Source organism: Myiozetetes cayanensis, unplaced genomic scaffold (genome assembly GCF_022539395.1).
Source record: "Myiozetetes cayanensis isolate MyiCay16 unplaced genomic scaffold, myiCay2020 scf413, whole genome shotgun sequence".
Classification (NCBI taxonomy): Eukaryota; Metazoa; Chordata; class Aves; order Passeriformes; family Tyrannidae; genus Myiozetetes; species Myiozetetes cayanensis.
In genome coordinates this window covers 15,650-35,842 of record NW_026087647.1, presented here as the reverse complement: position 1 = coordinate 35,842, position 20,193 = coordinate 15,650, and the positions used below count along the sequence as shown (strand labels likewise).

The window sequence follows — 20,193 nt, the reverse complement described above, 5'->3', positions numbered from 1 at the left end:
GGTAGAAACCCCCCAAAATCCCCCCTCACTGAGGGGAGCCCCCAAAAACCCCTAGTTGGGGTGACCACCCCCAAAATCCCCCCTCACTGAGGTGGAAACCCCAGAAAAACCCCCTGATTAGGTGACCCCCAAAATCCCCCTGATTGGGGTGACCCCCAAAATCCCCCCTCACTGAAACCCCCTAAAGACCCACAGATTGGGGTGGCACCCCAAAATCCCCCTCCCTGAGGCGAAAGCCCCCAAAAAAACCCCCTAATTGGGGTGACCCCCCAAAATCCCCTCACTGAGGCAGAGACCCCCAAAAATCACTCCTGAGGGAGGCCCCTAAAAAACCCTGGTTGGGGTGAGCCCCCAAAAATCCCCCTCACTGAGGCAAAGGCCCCAAATCCCCCTCAATGGGGTAGAAAATCCCCAAAAATCCCCCTCACTGAGGTGGGAAACCCCCAAAATCCCCCTCCCTGAGGCAAAGACCCCTAAATCCCCCTCACTGAGGAGAACCTCCCCAAAAAACCTAATTGGGGTGACCCTCAAAATCCCCTCACTGAGGCAAAGACCCCCCCAAAATCCCCTCACTGAGGTGAAAACCCTAAAATCCCCCTCACTGAGAGAGCCCCCAAAAAACCCTAATTGGGTGGTGACCCCCAAATCCCTCACTGAGGAAAACCCCCAAAAACCCCTGATTGGGGTGACCCCCAAAATCCCTCCCTGAGGCAGACCCCCAAAGAAACCCTAATTGGGGTGGCCCCCCAAACCCCTCACCGGTTCGATCCCCCTCAGGTCCTGCCGCCCCCACCTTTTCCCACGCCCCCTCCCACCCCCAAATTTTCCCACCCACAGCCCCTTCCCCTCACCCCAGGACCCCAGGGCCTCCTTTCCCTCACCGGAGCTTCGGCTCATCCTCTTCTCCCACCCCGGGGGCAGCTTCTCCTCCTCCGCCATTTCCCCTTCCCTTCTCCCCTCCCCGCCCGCCCCGCCCTCACCGCCCACACTTTGTGGGCGGGGCTTACCCACGAATTCTCCCCTTCTATTGGCTGTCTCCTCGGCGGCGCCAAAAATCCCGCGCTGCGATTGGTGGATTCGCCTGTCAATCAAACGCGAGGCGAAGCCACGCAGGGCGCCATTTTTGTAGTTCCGGGCGAAGCGCGACGGTGGCCGCGCGGGGGACAAACTTAACGAGAACGCGAATTCGGGGGGGAGGTCAAAAAAAGCCACAAAACCACCCCCCAAAAACCACTTTTATTAGAAATTAATTCATCATCGCGAAGATTTTGAAGCTTCACCCTCTCCCGACCTCCCTCAGGGGCCTCTTGGTCCCTTTTTGAGCCCAGGTACCTTTCGGGAAGTGACGTCACGCGGGAGGGTTGCCATGGCAACCGGCGGGGTTGTTGTGAGGGGCACCAAAATGGCGGCGGGAGCCCCTCAGGTACCCCCGGGGGGCTCTTCCCCCTCCTTTGCCTCTTTTCCTTCTCCTCTTCCTCCTTCTCTTCCTCTTCTTTTCCTCTTCCTCTTCACTTCATCTTTTTCTTCCTCTTCTTTTCCTCCTCCTCCTTCTCTTCCTCCTCCTTTGCCTCTTCCTTCTCCTCTTTCTCCTTCTCTTCCTCTTCCTCCTCCTTCTCCTCTTCCTCTTCTCTTCCTCCTTATCTTCCACTTCTTTTCATCTTCCTCCTCCTTCTCTTCCTCCTTCTCTTCCTCTTCTTTTCCTCTTCTCTTCCTCTTCTTTTCCTCCTCCTCCTCCTCCTCTTTTTCCTCCTTCTTTTCCTCTTCTTTTCCTCCTCCTTTTCCTCTTCCTTTTCTTCTTCCTTCTTCTCTTCCTCTTCTCTTTCTCCTTCTTTTCCTCTTCTTTTCCTCTTCTCTTCCTCCTCCTCCTTCTCCTCTTTTTCCTCCTTCTTTTCCTCTTCTTTTCCTCCTTCTCTTCCCCTTCCTCTTCTTTTCCTCCTCCTTTGCCTCTTCCTTCTCTTCTTCCTCCTTCTCCTCTTCCTCCTTCTCTTTTTCTTCCTTCTCCTTCTCTTCCTCTTCTTTTCCTCTTCTCTTCCTCCTCCTTTTCCTCTTTTTCCTCCTTATTTTCCTCTTCTTCTCCTCCTCCTTCTCTTCCTCTCCTTTTCCTCCTCCTCCTTCTCTTTTTCCTCCTCCTCTTCCTCTTCTTTTCCTCCTCCTCCTCCTTCTCTTCTCTTCCTCCTTTTTTTCCTCTTCTTTTCCGCCTTTTCCTCTTCCTCCTCCTCTTCCTCTTCTTCCTCCTCCTGGGAAGGGGAAAAATGGGGGAAAAAAGAGGGATTTGGGGGATAAAAATGGGGATAAAGAGGGATTTTAGGGGGAAAAAATGGAATAAAAGAGGGATTTTGGGGGGGAAATTGGGATAAAAGAGGGATTTGGGGGGGAAAATTGGAATAAAGAGGAATTATTTGGGATAAAAATGTGGGGAAAAAAGGAGTTTGGGGGAAAATTGGAATAAAAGAGGGAATTTAGGGGGGAAAATTGGATTAAAAGAGGGATTTTGGGGGGGAAAATGGTGGGAAAAAAAGGGGAATTTTGGGGATAAAAATTTTATTCCCAATTTCCCCCCCCCTTTCATTCCCAATTTTCCACTTTCCCACCCCAAAAAAACCCCGAAAAACCCCCCAAAATCTCCAATAAAACCCTCAAAACCCCCTTTTTTTCCCAGAATTCCCCAAAAATTGGCCCCAATCCCAATTTTTTTGTTGTTTTCCCAGGACAACCCGACCTTAAATAAAAAAAAACACTTTGGGTTAATTTTTAATTTTTAAACCATTCCAAGAGGGTTTTTTTTGATCTCAGGGATCAAAAATCCCTTTTTTTTTGGTTTTTTTTTGGGTTTTTTTTCCTTCTTTTCTCCCTCATTCCCAGATTTATTTTTTTTTTAATCCCCTTTTCCCAGATTTTTCCAGGATGGAGGAAGAGGAGCAGCTGCACCACGACCTCAGGGACTTCACAGGTGAATTCCAGGAGTTTTGGGGGATTTTTTGGGATTTTAAAGGGAAATTCCAGGATTTTTTCCTCAGGATTTTAAAGGGAAATTCCAGGTTTTTTTATCAGGAGTTTAAAGGGAAATTCCAGGATTTTTTCCCTGGATTTTAAAGGGAAATTCCAGATTTTTTGGGGTTTTTTGGGGGGGATTTTAAAGGGAAATTCCAGGATTTTTGGGGGGATTTTAAAGGGAAATTCCAGATTTTTTTTCCCAGGATTTTTAAGGGAAATTCCAGGTTTTTCAGGGAATTTTCTGGGATTTTAAAGGGAAATTCCAGGATTTTTTGGGGAGATTTTTTTTGATTTTGAAGGGAAATTCCAGGGGTTTTTTTCCCAGGATTTTAAAGAGAAATTCCAGGATTTTTGGGGGGATTTTTTGGGATTTAAGGGAAATTTCAAGATTTTTTGGGGTTTTTTTTCCGGGATTTTAAAGGGAAATTCCAGGATTTTTAGGGGTTTTTTTCCAAGATTTTAAAGGGAGATTCCAGGATTTTTTCCTCAGGATTTTAAAGGGAAATTCCAGGTTTTTTCAGGGAATTTTCTGGGATTTTCAAGGAGAAATTCCAGGATTTTCCTCAAGTTTAAGGGAAATTCCAGGTTTCAGGAATTTTCTGGGATTTTCGAGGAGAATTCAGAGATTTTGGGGGATTTTCTGGGATTTTTAAAGGAAATTCAGGTTTTTCAAGGGAAATTCAGGATTTTCTCAGGATTTTAAAGGAAATTCCAGGTTTTTGGGATTTTCTGGATTTTAAGGGAAATTCCAGGATTTTTGGGGGATTTTCATCCCAGGATTTTAAAGGGAAATTCCAGGATTTTTCCCCGGGATTTTAAAGGGAAATTCCAGGATTTTTTCCCCCAAATTTTCAAGGAAAATTCCCGAATTTTTTGATATTTTTTCCCCCAAATTTTCAAGGAAAATTCCAGGATTTTTTTATTTTTTTACCCAATTTTTCAAGGAAAATTCCAGAATTTTTTGATATTTTTTCCCCCAAATTTTAGGGGGAAATTCCAGGATTTTTCCCAGGATTTCAAACCCAAATTCCAGGATTTTTTGGGGTTTTTTTCCCCAAATTTTAACCCCAAATTCCAGGATTTTTCTTGGGATTTCAAACCCAAATTCCAGGGTTTTTTCCCCGGGAATTTTCAAGGCAAATCCCTGAATTTCCCCCCTCCCCCATTCCCTTCTTGGTTGTTGAATCCCAAAATTCCTGGTTATTCATCAACCCTTCGGTCAACAGGGCTGGAAAAATCCGGGAATTTCCTTTCCCTTCCCTTGTTTTGTAAATTATTTAAATTATTTTATGACTCAAAATATCATTTATTGGTACTTTGGTTCAGTTTATTAATTATTAATTGATTTACTTATTATTAATTAATATACTTTAAATTAATTAATATATTAATATACTTTAATTAGCATATTAATTATATATATTATATAAAAATACATTAGTTAAAGTATATTAATTAATTAATTTATAATAGCATACTTTTATTTATTTCATTTATTTATTTCATTTTTTACTAAATTTTATTACTTTAATATTTTAATTACATTTTATTACTATATAACTTTAATTCATTATTTATTAACACTTGTATAATAATTAGCTTTTGATTGCTACATAATAAATTTATTTATTACTTTTAATTAATAATTTCAATAAGTATTGTTATAATAATTTTCATTCATTAATTTTAATTAATTGTAATGAACATTTAATTCTGATTTGATAGGTTTTAATTAAGTCTAATTATTAATTAATTTGTTATTAACTAGTATATTTTTATTTATTTCATTTTTTACTTAATTAACTTTATTACATTAATATTTTAATTACATTTTTTTACTATATAACTTTATTTAATTATTTATTATAATGGTATAGTAATTAGCTTTTGATTGGTATATAATAAGTTAATTTATTGCTTTTAATCAATAATTTTAATAATTAATATTTTACAATCTAATTAATTAATTTTCATTAATTTTAATGAACATTTAATTCTGATTTGATTGGTTTTAATTAATTCTTGTTATTAAATAATTAATTCATTATTAATTTATTATATTATTAATTTATTATTTATTATTATTAATTAATAATTTATTTATTATTTATTAATATGTTCTTGTTTATTTCAGTTTTTTATTTAATTTTGTTAATATTTTAATCCCATTTTATTGCTATATACCCTTAATTAACTATTTATTAATAATTGAATTGTAATTAAACCTTAATTAATTATTTCTCAATAATTGAATCATAATTAAACCTTAATTAACTATTTCTCAATAATTGAATCATGATTATTTTTTTATTTATATACATTAAATATTATGAACTATAAATTAACTAATTAATGTAAAATGAGTAGCACATTCATTAATTGCTATTTTATTAATTTTTAATTGCTATTTTATTAATTTTGAATGCTTATTTAATTTATTTTATTAATTTTTAATGATTATTTCATTTATTTCCCCTCCAGACCGGGGTTTTCTCCGGGGTTTTCTCCGCTCTTCCCTCCCCTTTTGGCTCCTGCTCGGCCTCTCCTTCCTCCTCAACCTCTTCCTCTCCAGCCTGGCCCTTGCCAGAGGTAAAATATTCCCTAAATCCCAAATTTCCCCCTCAAATCCCAAATTTCCTACCCCAAAATCCCATTTAATTCATTAATTATGCCCCAAAATCCCAAAATTCCACCCTTAAAATCCTGATTTTCCCCCTAAAATCCCCAAATTCCTCCCCAAATCCCAAAATTTCCCCCCCAAAATCCCAAATTTCCCACCCCAAAATCCCAAAATTCCACCCTTAAAATCCTGAATTTCCCCCTTAAAATCCCAAAATTCCACCCTTAAAATCCTGAATTCCCCCCCAAAATCCCAAATTTCCACCCCTAAATCCCCTTTAATTCCTTCATTTCCCCCCTAAAATCCCCCTAAATCCCAAATTTCCCCCTCAAATCCCAAATTCCCACCCCAAAATCCCCTTTAATTCCTTAATTTCCCCCCCAAATCCCAAAATTTCCTCCTCAAATCCCAAAATTCCCCCCCCAAATCCCAAAATTCCAGGAAAATTCCACCCCAAAATCCCAAAATTCCACCCCTAAATCCCAAAATTCCCCCCCAAAATCCCAAAATTCCACCCCAAAATCCCAAAATTCCCCCCCAAATGCCAAAATTCCCCCCCAAAATCCCAAAATTTCCCCCTAAAATCCCCAATTCCCTCCAAAAATCCCAAATTCCAGGCAAAATTCCCTCCCAAATCCCAAATTCCCACCCCAAAATCCCCTTTAATTCCTTAATTATCCCCCCCAATCTCAAATTCCAGGCAAATTCCCCCCCAAAATCCCAAAATCCCAGAAAAGATTCCCCTAAGTCCCAGAGTTCCCCCAAGATCCCAGATTCCACCCCAAGATCATTTGGTTCGTGATTTCACCCCAGATCCCAAGATTCCCCTAGATCCGGTTTCCCCCAAGATCTCAGGATTTCCCCCAGATCCCAAGGTTCACCCCAGATCCCAGGATTCCTCCTAAGTTCCAGGATTCCCCCAAGATCCTTTGGTTCCTTCATTCCCCTAAGATCCCACAGTTCACTCCTAGATCTCAAGATTTCCCCCAAGATCCCAGGATTCCCCCAAGATCCCCAGGTTCCCACTTCCCAAGATCCCAGGTTCAGAGGATTCCCCAAGATCCCCAGGTTCCTCCTAGGTCCCAGGTTCCAGAGGATTTCCTCAAGATCCCAGGATTCGAAGAGTTCCCCTAGATCCCAAGATTCATCCTCAAGATCCCAAGAGTTCCCCCTAAGTCCAGTTTCCCCCAAAATCCCAAGATTTCCCCCCCAAGATCCCAAAATTCCGGAAGATTCCTCCCAAAATCCCCAAATTCAGAGATTCCCCCAGATCCAAAATTCCCCCTCCAAATCCCAAGAATTCCCCCTAAGATCCCAAAGATTCCCCCAGATCCTCAATTTCCATCCCAAGATCCTTTAGTTCGTTAATTTCCCCCCAGATCCCAAGATTCCTCCCCAGATCCCAAGATTTCCCCCAAATCCCAGGAATTCTGGGTGAGTTCCACCCCAAAGATCCCAAGATTCCCCCAAGATCCCAAGAGTTCCCTCCTGAGTCCCAAAGATTCCCCCAAGATCCCAAAATTTCCCCCAAGATCCCAAAGATTCCCCTCCCAGATCTCCAGATTCCCCCTAAATCCCAAAGGATTCCCCCCCAAGATCCCAGAATTCCCGCTAAGATCCAGATTTCACATAAATCGAATTTCCCTAAAGTCCCAAGATCCCTAGATCCTAAATTCCCATCCCAAGATCCCAATTAATTCATTGATTTCCACCCCAGATCCAAAGATTCCCCCAAAATCCCCAAGATTCCCCCAAAATCCCAAGATTCCCCCAAGATCCCAGAATTCCCCCAGATCCCAGATTTCCCCCAAGATCCCAAAAGTTCCTCCAATCCCAAGAATTCCTCCCAAGATCCTTTAATTCTTGATTCCCCCAGATCCTAGGATTTCCCAAAATCCCAAGATTCCAGGAGAATTCCCCCTAAATCCCAGGATTCCCCCCCAAATCCCAAAGATTCCATGAAAATTCCCTCCCAAAATCCCCAAGATCCAGGAAAATTCCCCCAAAATCCTGAAATTCCCCCTAAATCCCAAAATTCCCCTTAAAATCCCAAATTCCACTCATAAAATCCCAAAATTCCCCCTAAATCCCCAAAATTCCCCAAAATCCCAAATCCCAGGAAAATTCCCCCTAAATCCCAGAATTCCCCCTAAATCCCAAAATTCCCCCAAATCCCCAATTTCCCCATCCCCCATCCCCAAATTCCTGGGAATGTTTTTCCCCCTTGGAAAATCCCCAATTAATGAGATTTTTCCTGGAATTCTTTCCCAGTTTCCGGCCTCTCTTCCCAACTCCGGGAGCTGAAACCTCAACAGGAGCTCAACTTTTCCAACCGGGATTCGCTCCGTGAGTCCCTCCTGGAATTTCTTGGAATTTCTTGGAATTTCTTGGAATTTCCTGGAATTTTCTGAAGTCCTGAAATCCCAAAAAATCCCCAAAATTCTCCCCCTCATCCCCAGGATTCCCAAAATTCCCCCCTAGGATTCCTTCCCAAGTTCCCCTCGGGAAAAATCCCAAGGAATTCTTTGGGAAAATTCCAGGTAAAATTGGGAAAATTCCGTTGAAAATTTGGGAAAATTCCCATTTTAAAATTGGGAAAATTCCAAATAAAATTTGGGGGAAAATCCCATTTAAAATTCGGGAAAATTCCATGGAATCCTTTGGGAAAATTCCATTTAAATTCCCTAAATTCCCCCCCTTTTCCCCCCCTTTTCCCACCTTTTTCCCACCCTTTTATCCCTAAAATTCCCTAAAATCCCACCCTTTTTCCCACCCTTTCCCCACCCTCTTATCCCTAAAATTGCTCCCTTTTCCCACCTTTTTCCCACCCTTTTATCCCTAAAACTCCCTTTTCCCACCCTTTATCCACCTTTTGCCTTTTCCCACCTTTTCCAGCCCTTGATATCCCTAAAATTCCCCCTTTGTCCCACCCTTTGTCCCACTCATTTCCACTAAAGCTCCCCCATGCTCCACCCTTTTCCAGCCCATTTTCCCCTAAAGTTCTCCCTTTCCCAAACCCTTTTCACACTCTTTTCCCACCCTTTTGTCCCTAGAGTTCCTAAAATCCCTTTTTCCCACCCTGTTTCCCTAAAACTACCCCTTTGCCCCACTTTTCCCCACTCACCCTCTTGTCCTAAAGATCCCCGGTTTTCCCCCACTCTTTTCACCACTTTCCCTAAAATTCCCCCTTTTCCCAAACCCTTTTCCCACACTCTTTTCCCACCCTTTTTTCCCTAAATTCCCACCCTTTTCCCCTCTTTTCCCACCCTTTTCTCCTAAAATTTCCCCTTTTCCCTCTTTTCCCTTTTCCCCATTTTCCCACCCTTTTCCTGCCCTTTTCCTGCCCTTCTATCCCTAAATTCCCTCCTTTTCCCCCTTTCCACCCTTTTATCCCTAAAATTCCTAAAATCCCCCTTTTCCCTTTTCCCACCCTTTTCCCACTCTTTTCTCCCTAAAATCCCTTTCCCCCCTTTTCCCAGTAAATCCCTCCTAACCCCATCCCCCTTTTCCCCCCTATCCCTTTTTTTCCCTGCAGTTTTTCCCTGCGGGCCGAATTCCCGGGACTGGGAATATTTCCATGGAAAATGTTACTACTTCTCCTGGGCAAATCCAGCTGGGGCAGGCTCGGAGCCAGTCGCCGGAGCTCGGGGCTCAACTCGTGGTCATCGACAGCTTCCCGGAGCAGGTGCTGCTTCCCAATCCCAAATCCATCTCCCAGATCCCAAATTCCTGACCCTGATCCCAAATTCCTGACCCTGATCCCGATCCTGATCCCAAATCCACTTCGGATCCAGTGCCGGAGCTCGGGCTCAACTACTCGCAGTCATCGACACCTCCACATCCCAAATCCACCTCCCACATCCCAAATCCACATTCCATGATCCCAAATCCCACATTTCCTGATCCCAAATCCCACATTCCCTGATCCCAAATTCACTGCCTGATCCCAAATTCCTGCCCCTGATCCCTAGAATTCCCTGCCTGATCCCGATCTGATCCCCGAATCCACCCGGATCCAGTGCCGGGGCTCGAGGCCTCAACTTCTGCAGTCATCGACAGCTTCCCGGAGCAGGTGCCGCTTCCTGATCCCAAATCCCACATTCCTGGTCCACAAATCCACCTCCCAAATCCCTGTCCTTGATCCCAATCCATGTCCCAAATCCCTGATCCCAAATCCACCCCGGATCCAGTGCCGGGAGCTCGGGGCTCAACTCGCAGTCATCGACAGCTTCCCAGAGCAGGTGCCACTTCCTGATCCCAAATCCATCTCCCTGATCCCAAATCCACCTCCAGATCCCAAATTCCTGACCCTGATCCCAAATTCCTGACCCTGATCGCAATTCTGCCCCTGATCGATCCTGATCCCAAATCCCCCGGATCCAGTGCCGAGAGCTTTCAGGGCTCAACTTCGCCGTCATCGACAGCTTCCGGGAGCAGGTGCTGCTTCCAGATCCCAAATCCCACATTCCTGATCCCAAATCCACCTCCCAAATCCCTGTCCTTGATCCCAATCCAGATCCCAAATCCCTGATCCCAAATCCACCCCGGATCCAGTGCCGGGAGCTCGGGGCTCAACTCGCAGTCATCGACAGCTTCCCGGAGCAGGTGCGACTTCCTGATCCCAAATCCACCTCCCACATCCCAAATCCCACATTCCTGATCCCAAATTCCTGCCCCTGATCCCAAATTCCTGTCCTTGATCCCAATCCATATCCCAAATCCCTGATCCCAAATCCAGCCCGGATCCAGTGCCGGGAGCTCGGGGCTCAACTCGCAGTCATCGACAGCTTCCCGGAGCAGGTGCTGCTTCCAGATCCCAAATCCATCTCCCAAATCCCAAATCCCACATTCCTGATCCCAAATTCCTGGTCCTGATCCCAAATTCCTGCCCCTGATCCCGATCCTGATCCCAAATCCACCCCAGATCCAGTGCCGGGGCTCGGGCCTCAACTTCGCAGATCATCGACAGCTTCCCGGAGCAGGTGCCGGCTTCCCAATCCCAAATCCACATTCCTGATCCCAAATTCCTGACCTGATCCCAAATTCCTGCCCTGATCCCAAATTCCTGCCCCTGATCCCGATCCTGATCCCAAATCCACCCCAGATCCAGTGCCGGGAGCTCGGGGCTCAACTCGCCGTCATCGACACCTCCCACATCCCAAATCCCACATTCCTGATCCCAAATCCCACATTCCTGATCCCAAATCCATCTCCCAAATCCCTGTCCTTGATCCCAATCCATATCCCAAATCCCTGATCCCAAATCCACCCGGATCAGTGCGGGAGCTCGGAGGCTCAACTGCGTAGTCATCGACAGCTTCCCGGAGCAGGTGCCACTTCCTGATCCCAAATCCCACATTCCTGATCCCAAATTCCTGACCCTGATCCCAAATTCCTGCCCCTGATCCCAAATTCCTGACCCTGATCCCGATCCTGATCCCAAATCCACCCCGGATCCAGTGCCGGGAGCTCGGGGCTCAACTCGCAGTCATCGACACCTCCCACATCCCAAATCCACCTCCCACATCCCAAATCCCACATTCCTGATCCCAAATCCACCTCACACATCCCAAATCCACCTCCTGATCCCAAATCCACCTCCCACATCCCAAATCCCACATTCCTGATCCCAAATCCACCTCCCACATCCCAGGGGGATTTTCCCAAGGATTCCATGGAATTTTCCCAAAGGATTCCATGGGGATCTTCCTGAGTATTCCATGGGATTTCCCTGAGGATTCTGTGGGATTTTCCCAAATTTTAATTGGAATTTTCCTGAGGATTCCATGGAATTTTCCCAAGAATTCCATGGAATTTTCCCCAAGAACTTCCTGCTGTTCCAGATCCCAATCCCTTCCTTTTCCCAACTTTCAATGGGATTTTTCCCAAATTTTAATTGGAATTTTCCCAAGGATTCCAGGGGATCTTCCTGAGGATTCCATGGAATTTTCCCAAGGATTCCATGGAATTTTCCCGAGGACTCCATGGGATTTTCCCAAGGATTCCAGGGGATTTTTCCCAAGAATTCCATGGAATTTTCCTGAGAATTTTATGGAATTTTTCCCAAAGGATTCCATGGGATTTTTCCTATATTTTCTTTGGAATTTTCCTGAGGATTCCATGGAATTTTCCTGAGGATTCCAGGGAATTTTCCTGAAGATTCCATGGAATTTTTCCCAAAGGATTCCATGGAATTTTCCCAAAGCATTCCATGGAATTTTCCCAAGGATTCCATGGAATTTTCCTGAGGATTCCAGGGAATTTTCCAGGGGATTTTCCCAAAGGATTCCATGGAATTTTCCCGAGGATTCCATGGAATTTTCCTGAGGATTTTATGGAATTTTTCCCAAAGGCTCCCATGGAATTTTCCTGAGGATTCCACGGATTTTTCCCCAGAATTCCATGAAATTTCCCCAATAACTTCCCGCTCTTCCAACTCCCAATCCCTTCCTTTTCCAACCCCTTTTCCCAATCCCTGATCCCTCTTTTTTTTTCCCCTCCCCCCCCCAGACGTTCCTGATGTTCCGGACTCGCAACGAGCGCTTCTGGATCGGCCTCTCCGACCGGAATTCCGAGGGAATTTGGGAATGGATCGACGGCACCGACTACGGCTCCTCCTTCACGTCCGTGGAGTTTGGGGGAAATCCCATTTAAAATTCCGGGAAAATTTCATGGAATGTTTTGGAAAATTCCAGTTAAAATTGGGGAAATTCCCATTTAAAATTTGGGAAAATTCCATTTAAAATTTGGGAAAATTCCATTTAAAATTTGGGAAAAATCCCATTTTAGAATCAGGAAAAATTCCATGGAATCTTTTGGAAAATTCCATTTAAAAATCAGGAAAAATTCCAATTAAAACTTGGGAAAATTCCATTTAAAATTTGGGAAAAATCCACTTTAAAGTTGGGAAAAATTCCATTCAATCCTTGGGAAAAATCCCATGGAATTCTTTGGGAAAATTCCAATTAAAATTCAGGAAAATCCCAATTAAAATTTGGGGAAATTCCCATTTAAAGTTGGGAAAAATCCCATTTAAAATTTGGGAAAAACCCCATGGAATTCTTTGGGAAAATTCTGTTTAAAATTTGGGGAAAATTCCATTTAAAATTTGGGAAAAATCCTATTTAAAATTCTGGAAAATTCCATTTAAAATTTAGGAAAAATCCCATTTAAAGTTGGGAAAAATCCCATTTAAAATTTGGGAAAAATCCTATTTAAAGTTGGGAAAAATCCCCTTTAAAATTTGGGGAAAATTCCACTGAATCCTTTGCAAAAAATTCCTTTTAAAATTTTGGGGAAAATCCCATTTAAAATTTGGGAAAATTCCATTTAAAATTGGGAAAAATTCCATTTAAAATTCGGGAAAATTCCATTTAAAATTTGGGAAAAATTCCATTTAAAATTCCGGGAAAATTCCATGGAATCCTTGGGGAAAATTGCGTTTAAAATTTGGGAAACATTCCATTTTAAATTTAGGAAAAATTCCATTTAAAATTCTGGAAAATTCCATTTAAAATTTAGGAAAAATCCCATTTAAAGTTGGGAAAAATCCCCTTTAAAATTTGGGAAAAATCCCATTTAAAGTTGGGAAAATTCCATTTAAAATTGGGGGAAAATCCTATTTAAAATCCTGGGAAAATTCCATGGAATCCTTGGGGAAAATTGCATTTAAAATTTGGGAAAATCCCATTTAAAATTTGGGAAAAATTCCATTTAAAGTTGGGGAAAATTCCAATTAAAATTTGGGAAAAATTCCATTTAAAATTTGGGGAAAAATCCCATTTAAAATTGGGGAAAATTCCATTTAAAATTTAGGAAAATTCAGTGGAATCCTTTGGGAAAATCCCTTCTAATATTTGGGAAAAATCCCATTTAAAATTTGGGAAAAATCCCATTTAAAATTTGGGAAAAACCCCATGGAATTCTTTGGGAAAATTCCAATTCAAATTTGGGAAAAATTACTCTAAAAATCCCATTTTCACCCCCCTTTTTTACTCTAAAAATCCCATTTTCACCCTCCTTTTTTACTCTAAAAATCCCATTTTCACCCCTTTTTTTTCCCCAACCTCCCCCTTTTTCCCCTCAATTTTTCCCTCAATTTTCCCATCCCGAATCCCAATTTTTTCCCAATTTTTCCCGATTTTTCCCGCAGTTTCTGGAAGGAGGGGGAGCCAAAAAATCCCATTTTCACCCCCCTTTTTTACTCTAAAAATCCCATTTTCACCCCCTTTTTTTTCCCCTCAATTTTTCCATCCCAAATCCCATTTTTTTATTTAAAAATCCCATTTTCACCCTCCTTTTTTACTCTAAAAATCCCATTTTCACCCTCCTTTTTACTCTAAAAATCCCATTTTCACCCCCCTTTTTTTCCCCTCAATTTTTCCCTCCCAAATCCCAATTTTTTTATCTAAAAATCCCATTTTTATCCCCCTTTTTTACTCTAAAAATCCCATTTTCCTCCCATTTTTCACCCCTTTTTTTCCCCAAACCCCCCCCTTTTTCCCCTCAATTTTTCCCATCCCAAATCCCAATTTTTTCCCGATTTTCCCCCAGTTTCTGGAAGGATGGGGAACCGAAAAATCCCATTTTCACCCTACTTTTTTACTCTAAAAATCCCATTTTCACCCTCCTTTTTTTTTCCAACCCCCCCTTTTTTTCCCTCCCAGTTTTCCCATCCCAAATCCCATTTTTTATTTAAAAATCCCATTTTCACCCCCCTTTTTTACTCTAAAATCCCATTTTCACCCCAATTTTCACCCTCTTTTTTACTCTAAAAATCCCATTTTCACGCCATTTTTCACCCCCTTTTTTTCCCTCAATTTTCCCCTCCTAAATCCCATTTTTTTATTTAAAAATCCCATTTTTTCCCCTTTTTCACCCCCTTTTTTACTCTAAAAATCCCATTTTCACCCCTTTTTTCTCTCAATTTTCTCCTCCCAAATCCCAATTTTTTATCCTAATAATCCCATTTTCCTCCCAATTTTCACCACTTTTTTTACTCTAAAAATCCCATTTTCCTCCCAATTTTCACCCCCTTTTTTACTCTAAAAATCCCATTTTCACCCCTTTTTTTTCCCCAACTCCCCCCTTTTTCCCCTCAATTTTCCCTCAATTTTTCCCCTCAATTTTTTCCCAATTTTTCCCGATTTTTCCCGCAGTTTTTGGAAGGAGGGGGAGCCGAACGACAGCGGGGGCAACGAGGACTGCGCCCACCTCTGGCTGGGGGGCCGCTGGAACGACGTCCACTGCAACTACGAGTGCTTCTTCATCTGCGAGAAAAAACTCCCCCCCTGAGGGAAATCCCTCTTTTTTCCAAGGAATTCCCAAAAAAAACCTCTCCCCCTGAAAGAAATCGCTCTTTTTTTAAGGAATTCCCAAGAAAAAACTCCCCCCAATGAAGGAAATCCCTTTTTTCCCAAGGAATTCCCAAGAAAAACCTCCCCCCCTGAAAAAAATCCCTTTTTTCCCAAGGAATTCCCAAGAAAAACCTCCCCCCCTGAAAGAAATCCGTTTTTTTTAAGGAATTCCCAAGAAAAACCTCCCCCCCCCGAGGGAAATCCCTCTTTTTTCCAAGGAATTCCCAAGAAATCCCTCTTTTTTTAAGGAATTCCCAAGAAAACCTCCTCCTGAAAGAAACTGCTTTTAAGGAATTCCCAAGAAAACCTCCCCGAAAGAAATCCCTTTTTTTTCCAAGGAATTCCCAAGAAATCCCTCTTTTTTCCAAGGAATTCCCAAAAAATCCCTCTTTTTTCCAAGGAATTCCCAAGAAATCCCTCTTTTTTCCAATGAATTCCCAAGAAAAACCTCCCCCCCCTGAGGGAAATCCCTCTTTTTTAAGGAATTCCCAAGAAATCCTCTTTTTTAAGGAATTCCCAAGAAATCCCTCTTTTTTCCAAGGAATTCCCAAGAAAAACCTCCCCCCCTGAGAGAAATCCCTCTTTTTTCCAAGGAATTCCTAAGAAATCCCTCTTTTTCCAAGGAATTCCCAAGAAATCCTCTTTTTCCAAGGAATTCCCAAGAAAACCTCCCCATGAAAAATCCCTTTTTCCCAAGGAATTCCCAAGAAAACCTCCCCCCATGAAAAAAATCCCTTTTTTCCCAAGGAATTCCCAAGAAAAACCTCCCCCCAATGAAGGAAATCCCTTTTTTTTCCCAAGGAATTCCCAAGAAATCCCTCTTTTTTTAAGGAATTCCCAAGAAAAACCTCCCCCCCTGAAAGAAATCCCTTTTTTTTTCCAAGGAATTCCCAAAAAATCCCTCTTTTTTCCAAGGAATTCCCAAGAAATCCCTCTTTTTTCCCAGGAATTCCCAAGAAAAACCTCCCCTGAAAGAAATCCCTTTTTTTTTAAGGAATTCCCAAGAAAAACCTCCCTCCCTGAGAAAAATCCCTTTTTTCCCAAGGAATTCCCAAGAAAAACCTCCCCCCCTGAAAGAAATCCCTCTTTTTTCCAAGGAATTCCCAAGAAAAACCTCCCCTGAAAGAAATCCCTTTTTTAAGGAATTCCCAAGAAAACCTCCCCGTGAAAGAAACCCTCTTTTCCCAAGGAATTCCCAAGAAAAACCTCCCCTGAAAGAAATCCCTTTTTCCCAAGGAATTCTCAAGAAAACCTCCCCCTGAGAGAAATCCCTTTTTTTAAGGAATTCCTAAGAAATCCCTCTTTTCCCAAGGAATTCCCAAGAAAACCTCCCCTGAGATAAATCCTCTTTTCCAAGGAATTCTCAAAATCCCTCTTTTCCAAGGAATTCCCAAGAAATCCCTCTTTTTTCCCAGGAATTCCCAAGAAAAACCTCCCCTCCCTGAAGGAAATCCCTCTTTTTTCCAAGGAATTCCCAAGAAATCCCTCTTTTTTCCAAGGAATTCCCAAGAAATCCCTCTTTTTTTAAGGAATTCCCAAGAAAAACCTCCCCCCCTGAGGGAAATCCCTCTTTTTTTAAGGAATTCCCAAGAAATCCCTCTTTTTTCCCAAGGAATTCCCAAGAAAAACCTCCCCCCCTGAGAGAAATCCCTTTTTTTTTTAAGGAATTCCCAAGAAAAACCTCCCCTGAGGGAAATCCTCTTTTTAAGGAATTCCCAAGAAAACCTCCCCTGAGAGAAATCCCTTTTTCCCAAGGAATTCCTAAAAACCTCCCCCTGAAAGAAATCCCTTTTTCCCAAGGAATTCCCAGAAAAAACTCCCCTTGAAAAAAATCCTCTTTTTTAAGGAATTCCCAAGAAAAACCTCCCCCCCATGAAGGAAATCCCTCTTTTTTTAAGGAATTCCCACCTGGAATTCTCGATGGTTTTAGGGCTGGGTAATAAAAATTAAAAAAAAAGGGAGAGGGTTGTTGGTTTGGGGGTTTGGGGAAAAAGGGGGAAAAGGGGGAAAAACGGGGGAAAAAGGAGAAAAAGGGGGAAAAGGAAGGAGAAAAGGAGGGGGAAAAGGAGGGGAAAAGGGAGAAAAGGGAGAAAAAGGAGGAAAAAAGGAGGGAAAAGGGGGGGGAAAAGGGAAGGAAAAGGGGGGGAAAGGGGGAAAAAAGGAGGGGAAAGAAAGGAGAAAAAAGGGGGGAAAAAGGGGAGGAAAAAGGAGGGGAAGGGGGGAAAAGGGAGGGGAAAAAAGGGGGAAAAGGGGGAAGGAGGAAAAGGAGAAAAAGTAGGGGGAAAAAGGGAAAAAAAGGGAGAAAAAGGGGGAAAAGGAGGGAAAAAGGAAAGGGGGAAAAGGGGGGAAGGAGAAAAAGGGGGAAAAAAGGAAACGGGAGGAAAAAGGGGGAAGGGAGAAAAAGGGGGAAAAGGAGAAAAAAGGAGGGAAAAAGGGGGAGGGAGAAAAAGGAGGGGGAAAAGGGGGGAAATGAGGGGGAAAAGGTGGAAAAAGGGGGAAAAGGGGAGAAAAATGGAGGGGGAAAGGGAGAAAAAGGGGGAAGGGGGAAAAGGGGGAAAAAGGGAGGGAAAAAGGGAGAAAAGGAAGGGGGAAAAGGAGAAAAACGGGGGAAAAGGGGGAAAAAAGGAGGGAAAAAAGGGGAAGGGAAAAAGGAGAAAAAGGGGGAAAAGGAGGGAGAAAGAAGGGGGAAGGGGAAAAAGGGGGAAAAGGAGGGAAAAGGGGGGGAAAGGAGGGAAAAAAGGGAGAAAAAGGAGGGAAAAAGGGGAGGAAAAGGAGGGGGAAAAAGGGAGAAAAAAGGGGGGGAAAAGGGGAGAAAAAAGGGGGGGAAAGGGGGAAAAAAGGGAGAAAAAGGAGGGAAAAAGGGGAGGAAAAGGAGGGGGAAAAAGGGAGAAAAAAGGGGGAAAAGGGAGAAAGGGAGAAAAAAGGGGGGAAAAGGGGGGAAAAGGGAGGGAAAAAAGGGAGAAAAAAAGGAGGGAAAAAGGGGGAAAGAGGGAAAAAAGGGGTGGGAATTGAAGGTTTGAAAGGGAAATAAAAATATAAAAAGGGGTTTTCCAAGGTTTTTCCGGGAATTTTGGCGCGGTTTGGGTGGGAAATTCACCTGGAGTTTTGGAATTTTGGGGTGGGTTCATAAGGAGGAAAATCCAGGAGCCCGCAGGGATTTGGGAAAAGTCTCTTTCCCTTCCCGATTTCCAAAAAAAACCCCCATCATTTCCCATCTTTTCCCGGATTTTTTGGGGATGTTTAGGTGGGATTTCCCCGCGGGAAAATCGCCTGGAATTTTGGGGTGGGTTTGGTCCCATCCCGGTTTTTTTTCCCGGCGTTTTCCCGGTCCCATCCCGTTTTTTTTCCCCAGCGTTCTCCCGCTCTGATCCCAGTTTTTTTCCCGGTTCGATCCCGGGTTTTTTCCTGCTCCGATCCTGCCCCTATCCCGGTGCTTTCCCGGCTCCTTCCCGGTCCGATCCCGCCCCTATCCCGGTGTTTTTTCCGGCGTTCTCCAGGTCTGATCCCGGTATTTTTTCCCGATCCTCTCCCGATCCCATCCCGGTGTTTTTCCCGGTCCGATCCCGCCCCTATCCCGGTGTTTCCCCCGGTCTGATCCCGGTGCTTTTCCCGGCGTTCTCCCGGTCCGATCCCAGTTTTTTTCCCGGTCCCATCCCGGTTTTTTTCCCGGTGCTCTCCCGGTTTTTTTCCAGGTCCGATCCCGCCCTTATCCCGGCGCTCTCTTCCCAGTCCTCCCCCACTCTGATCCCGGTGTTTTTCCCGGTCCTCTCCCGGTCCGATCCCGGTATTTTTTCCCGGTGTTCTCCCGATCTAATCCCGGGTTTTTTTCCCGGTCAGATCCCGGTTTTTTTCCAGGTCCGATCCCGCCCCTATCCCGGTGCTCTCTTCCCAGTCCTTCCCCACTCTGATCCCGGTGCTTTTCCCGGTCCCCTCCCGGTCCCATCCCGGTTTTTTTCCCGGCTCTGATCCCGGTCCCATCCCGGTGTTTCCCCCGCTCCGATCCCGGTGTTTTTCCCGGCGTTCTCCCGGTCCCATCCCGGTGCTTTTCCCGGCGCTCTCCCGGCTCTGATCCCGGTGTTTTTCCCGGCGTTCTCCCGATCTAATCCCGGGTTTTTTTCCCGGTCCGATCCCGGTTTTTTTCCCGGTCAGATCCCGGTTTTTTTCCAGGTCCGATCCCGCCCCTATCCCGGTGATCTCCTTCCAGTCCTCCCCCACTCTGATCCCTGTGTTTTTCCCGGTCCGATCCCGGTTTTTTTCCCGGTGCTCTCCCGGTGTTTTTCCCGGTCCGATCCCGCCCCTATCCCGGCGCTTTCCTCCCAGTCCTTCCCCGCTCCCATCCCGGTGCTCTCCCGGCTCCTCCCGGCTCCTCCCGCTCCTCCCCCGCTCCGATCCCGCTCCCATCCCGGTGTTCTCGCGGCTCCTTCCCGGTCCGATCCCATCCCGATCCCCTCCCGCTCCTCTCCCGGTGTTTTCCGCCCGCTATTCCCACCATCCTATCCCGGTCCTCCCCCTGGACCGGTCCCGGTCCCATCCCGGTCCGATCCCGGTGCTCTCCCGGCTCCTCCCGGTCCGATCCCATCCCGATCCTTTCCTGGCTCCTTCCCGCTCCTCCCCCGGTCCTATCCCGGTCCGATCCCGGTGTTCTCTCGGCTCCTTCCCGCTCCGATCCCATCCCGATCCCATCCTGATCCTATCCTGGTCCGATCCCATCCCGCTCCTCTCCTGGCTCCTCCCGTTCCTCCCCCGCTCCCATCCCGGTCTTATCCCGGTGATCTCCTGGTTTTATCCCGGCTCCTCCCTCTCCTCTCCCGGTCCTCTCCTGACTCCTCCCGGATCCTCCCGCTCCTCTCCCGGTTTTATCCCGCTCCTCCCCCGCTCCTATCCCGGTCTTATCCCGGTGCTCTCCCGGCTCCTCCCTCTCCTCCCCCGCTCCTCTCCCGGTCCTCTCCCGACTCCCGCTCCTCCCCTGGACTCATCCCTGTCTTATCCCAGTCCTATCTCTGTCCTCTCCCGGTTCCTTCTCCCGCTCCTTCCCCGATTTTATCCCAGTTTTATCCCGGTGCTCTCCTGGTTTTATCCCGGTGCTCTCCTGGTTTTATCCCGGTGCTCTCCCGGTTCCTTCTCCCGCTCCTATCCCGATCTTATCCCGGTCCTCTCCCGGTCTTATCCCGGCTCCTCCCGCTCCTCCCCCGGTCTTATCCCGGCTCCTCCCTCTCCTTCCCC

General features: G+C 44.9%; 2 protein-coding genes across 2 annotated transcripts; both read left to right on the top strand.

Annotated features, from left to right (window-relative positions):
* Positions 1-1,365: 1,365 nt before the first annotated feature.
* Positions 1,366-9,211, top strand: LOC126647985 (hepatic lectin-like; the record flags this gene model as incomplete). Its single annotated transcript, XM_050330604.1, has 5 exons — positions 1,366-1,423; positions 2,894-2,950; positions 5,476-5,583; positions 7,886-7,960; positions 9,150-9,211. Coding segments are annotated over exons 2-5 (291 nt in total), but the record flags the coding sequence as incomplete, so codon positions are not given.
* A 31-nt stretch (positions 9,212-9,242) lies between these two features.
* On the top strand, positions 9,243-16,659 carry LOC126647986 (hepatic lectin-like). Its single transcript, XM_050330605.1, has 5 exons — positions 9,243-9,299; positions 12,125-12,237; positions 14,773-14,896; positions 15,052-15,102; positions 16,517-16,659. The coding sequence occupies exons 2-4, from the start codon at positions 12,134-12,136 to the stop codon at positions 15,061-15,063; spliced, it is 240 nt and encodes a 79-aa protein (XP_050186562.1). The 5' UTR covers positions 9,243-9,299; positions 12,125-12,133; the 3' UTR covers positions 15,064-15,102; positions 16,517-16,659.
* The last annotated feature ends 3,534 nt before the right edge of the window (positions 16,660-20,193 follow it).

Coding starts and splice junctions, on each gene's coding strand:
- LOC126647986 (XM_050330605.1), top strand. CDS start 12,134: ATGTTCCGGACTCGCAACGAGCGCTTCTGGATCGGCCTCTCCGACCGG. Junction 12,238..14,772: donor GACTACGGCTCCTCCTTCAC/GTCCGTGGAGTT, acceptor TTTTTCCCGCAG/TTTTTGGAAGGAGGGGGAGC.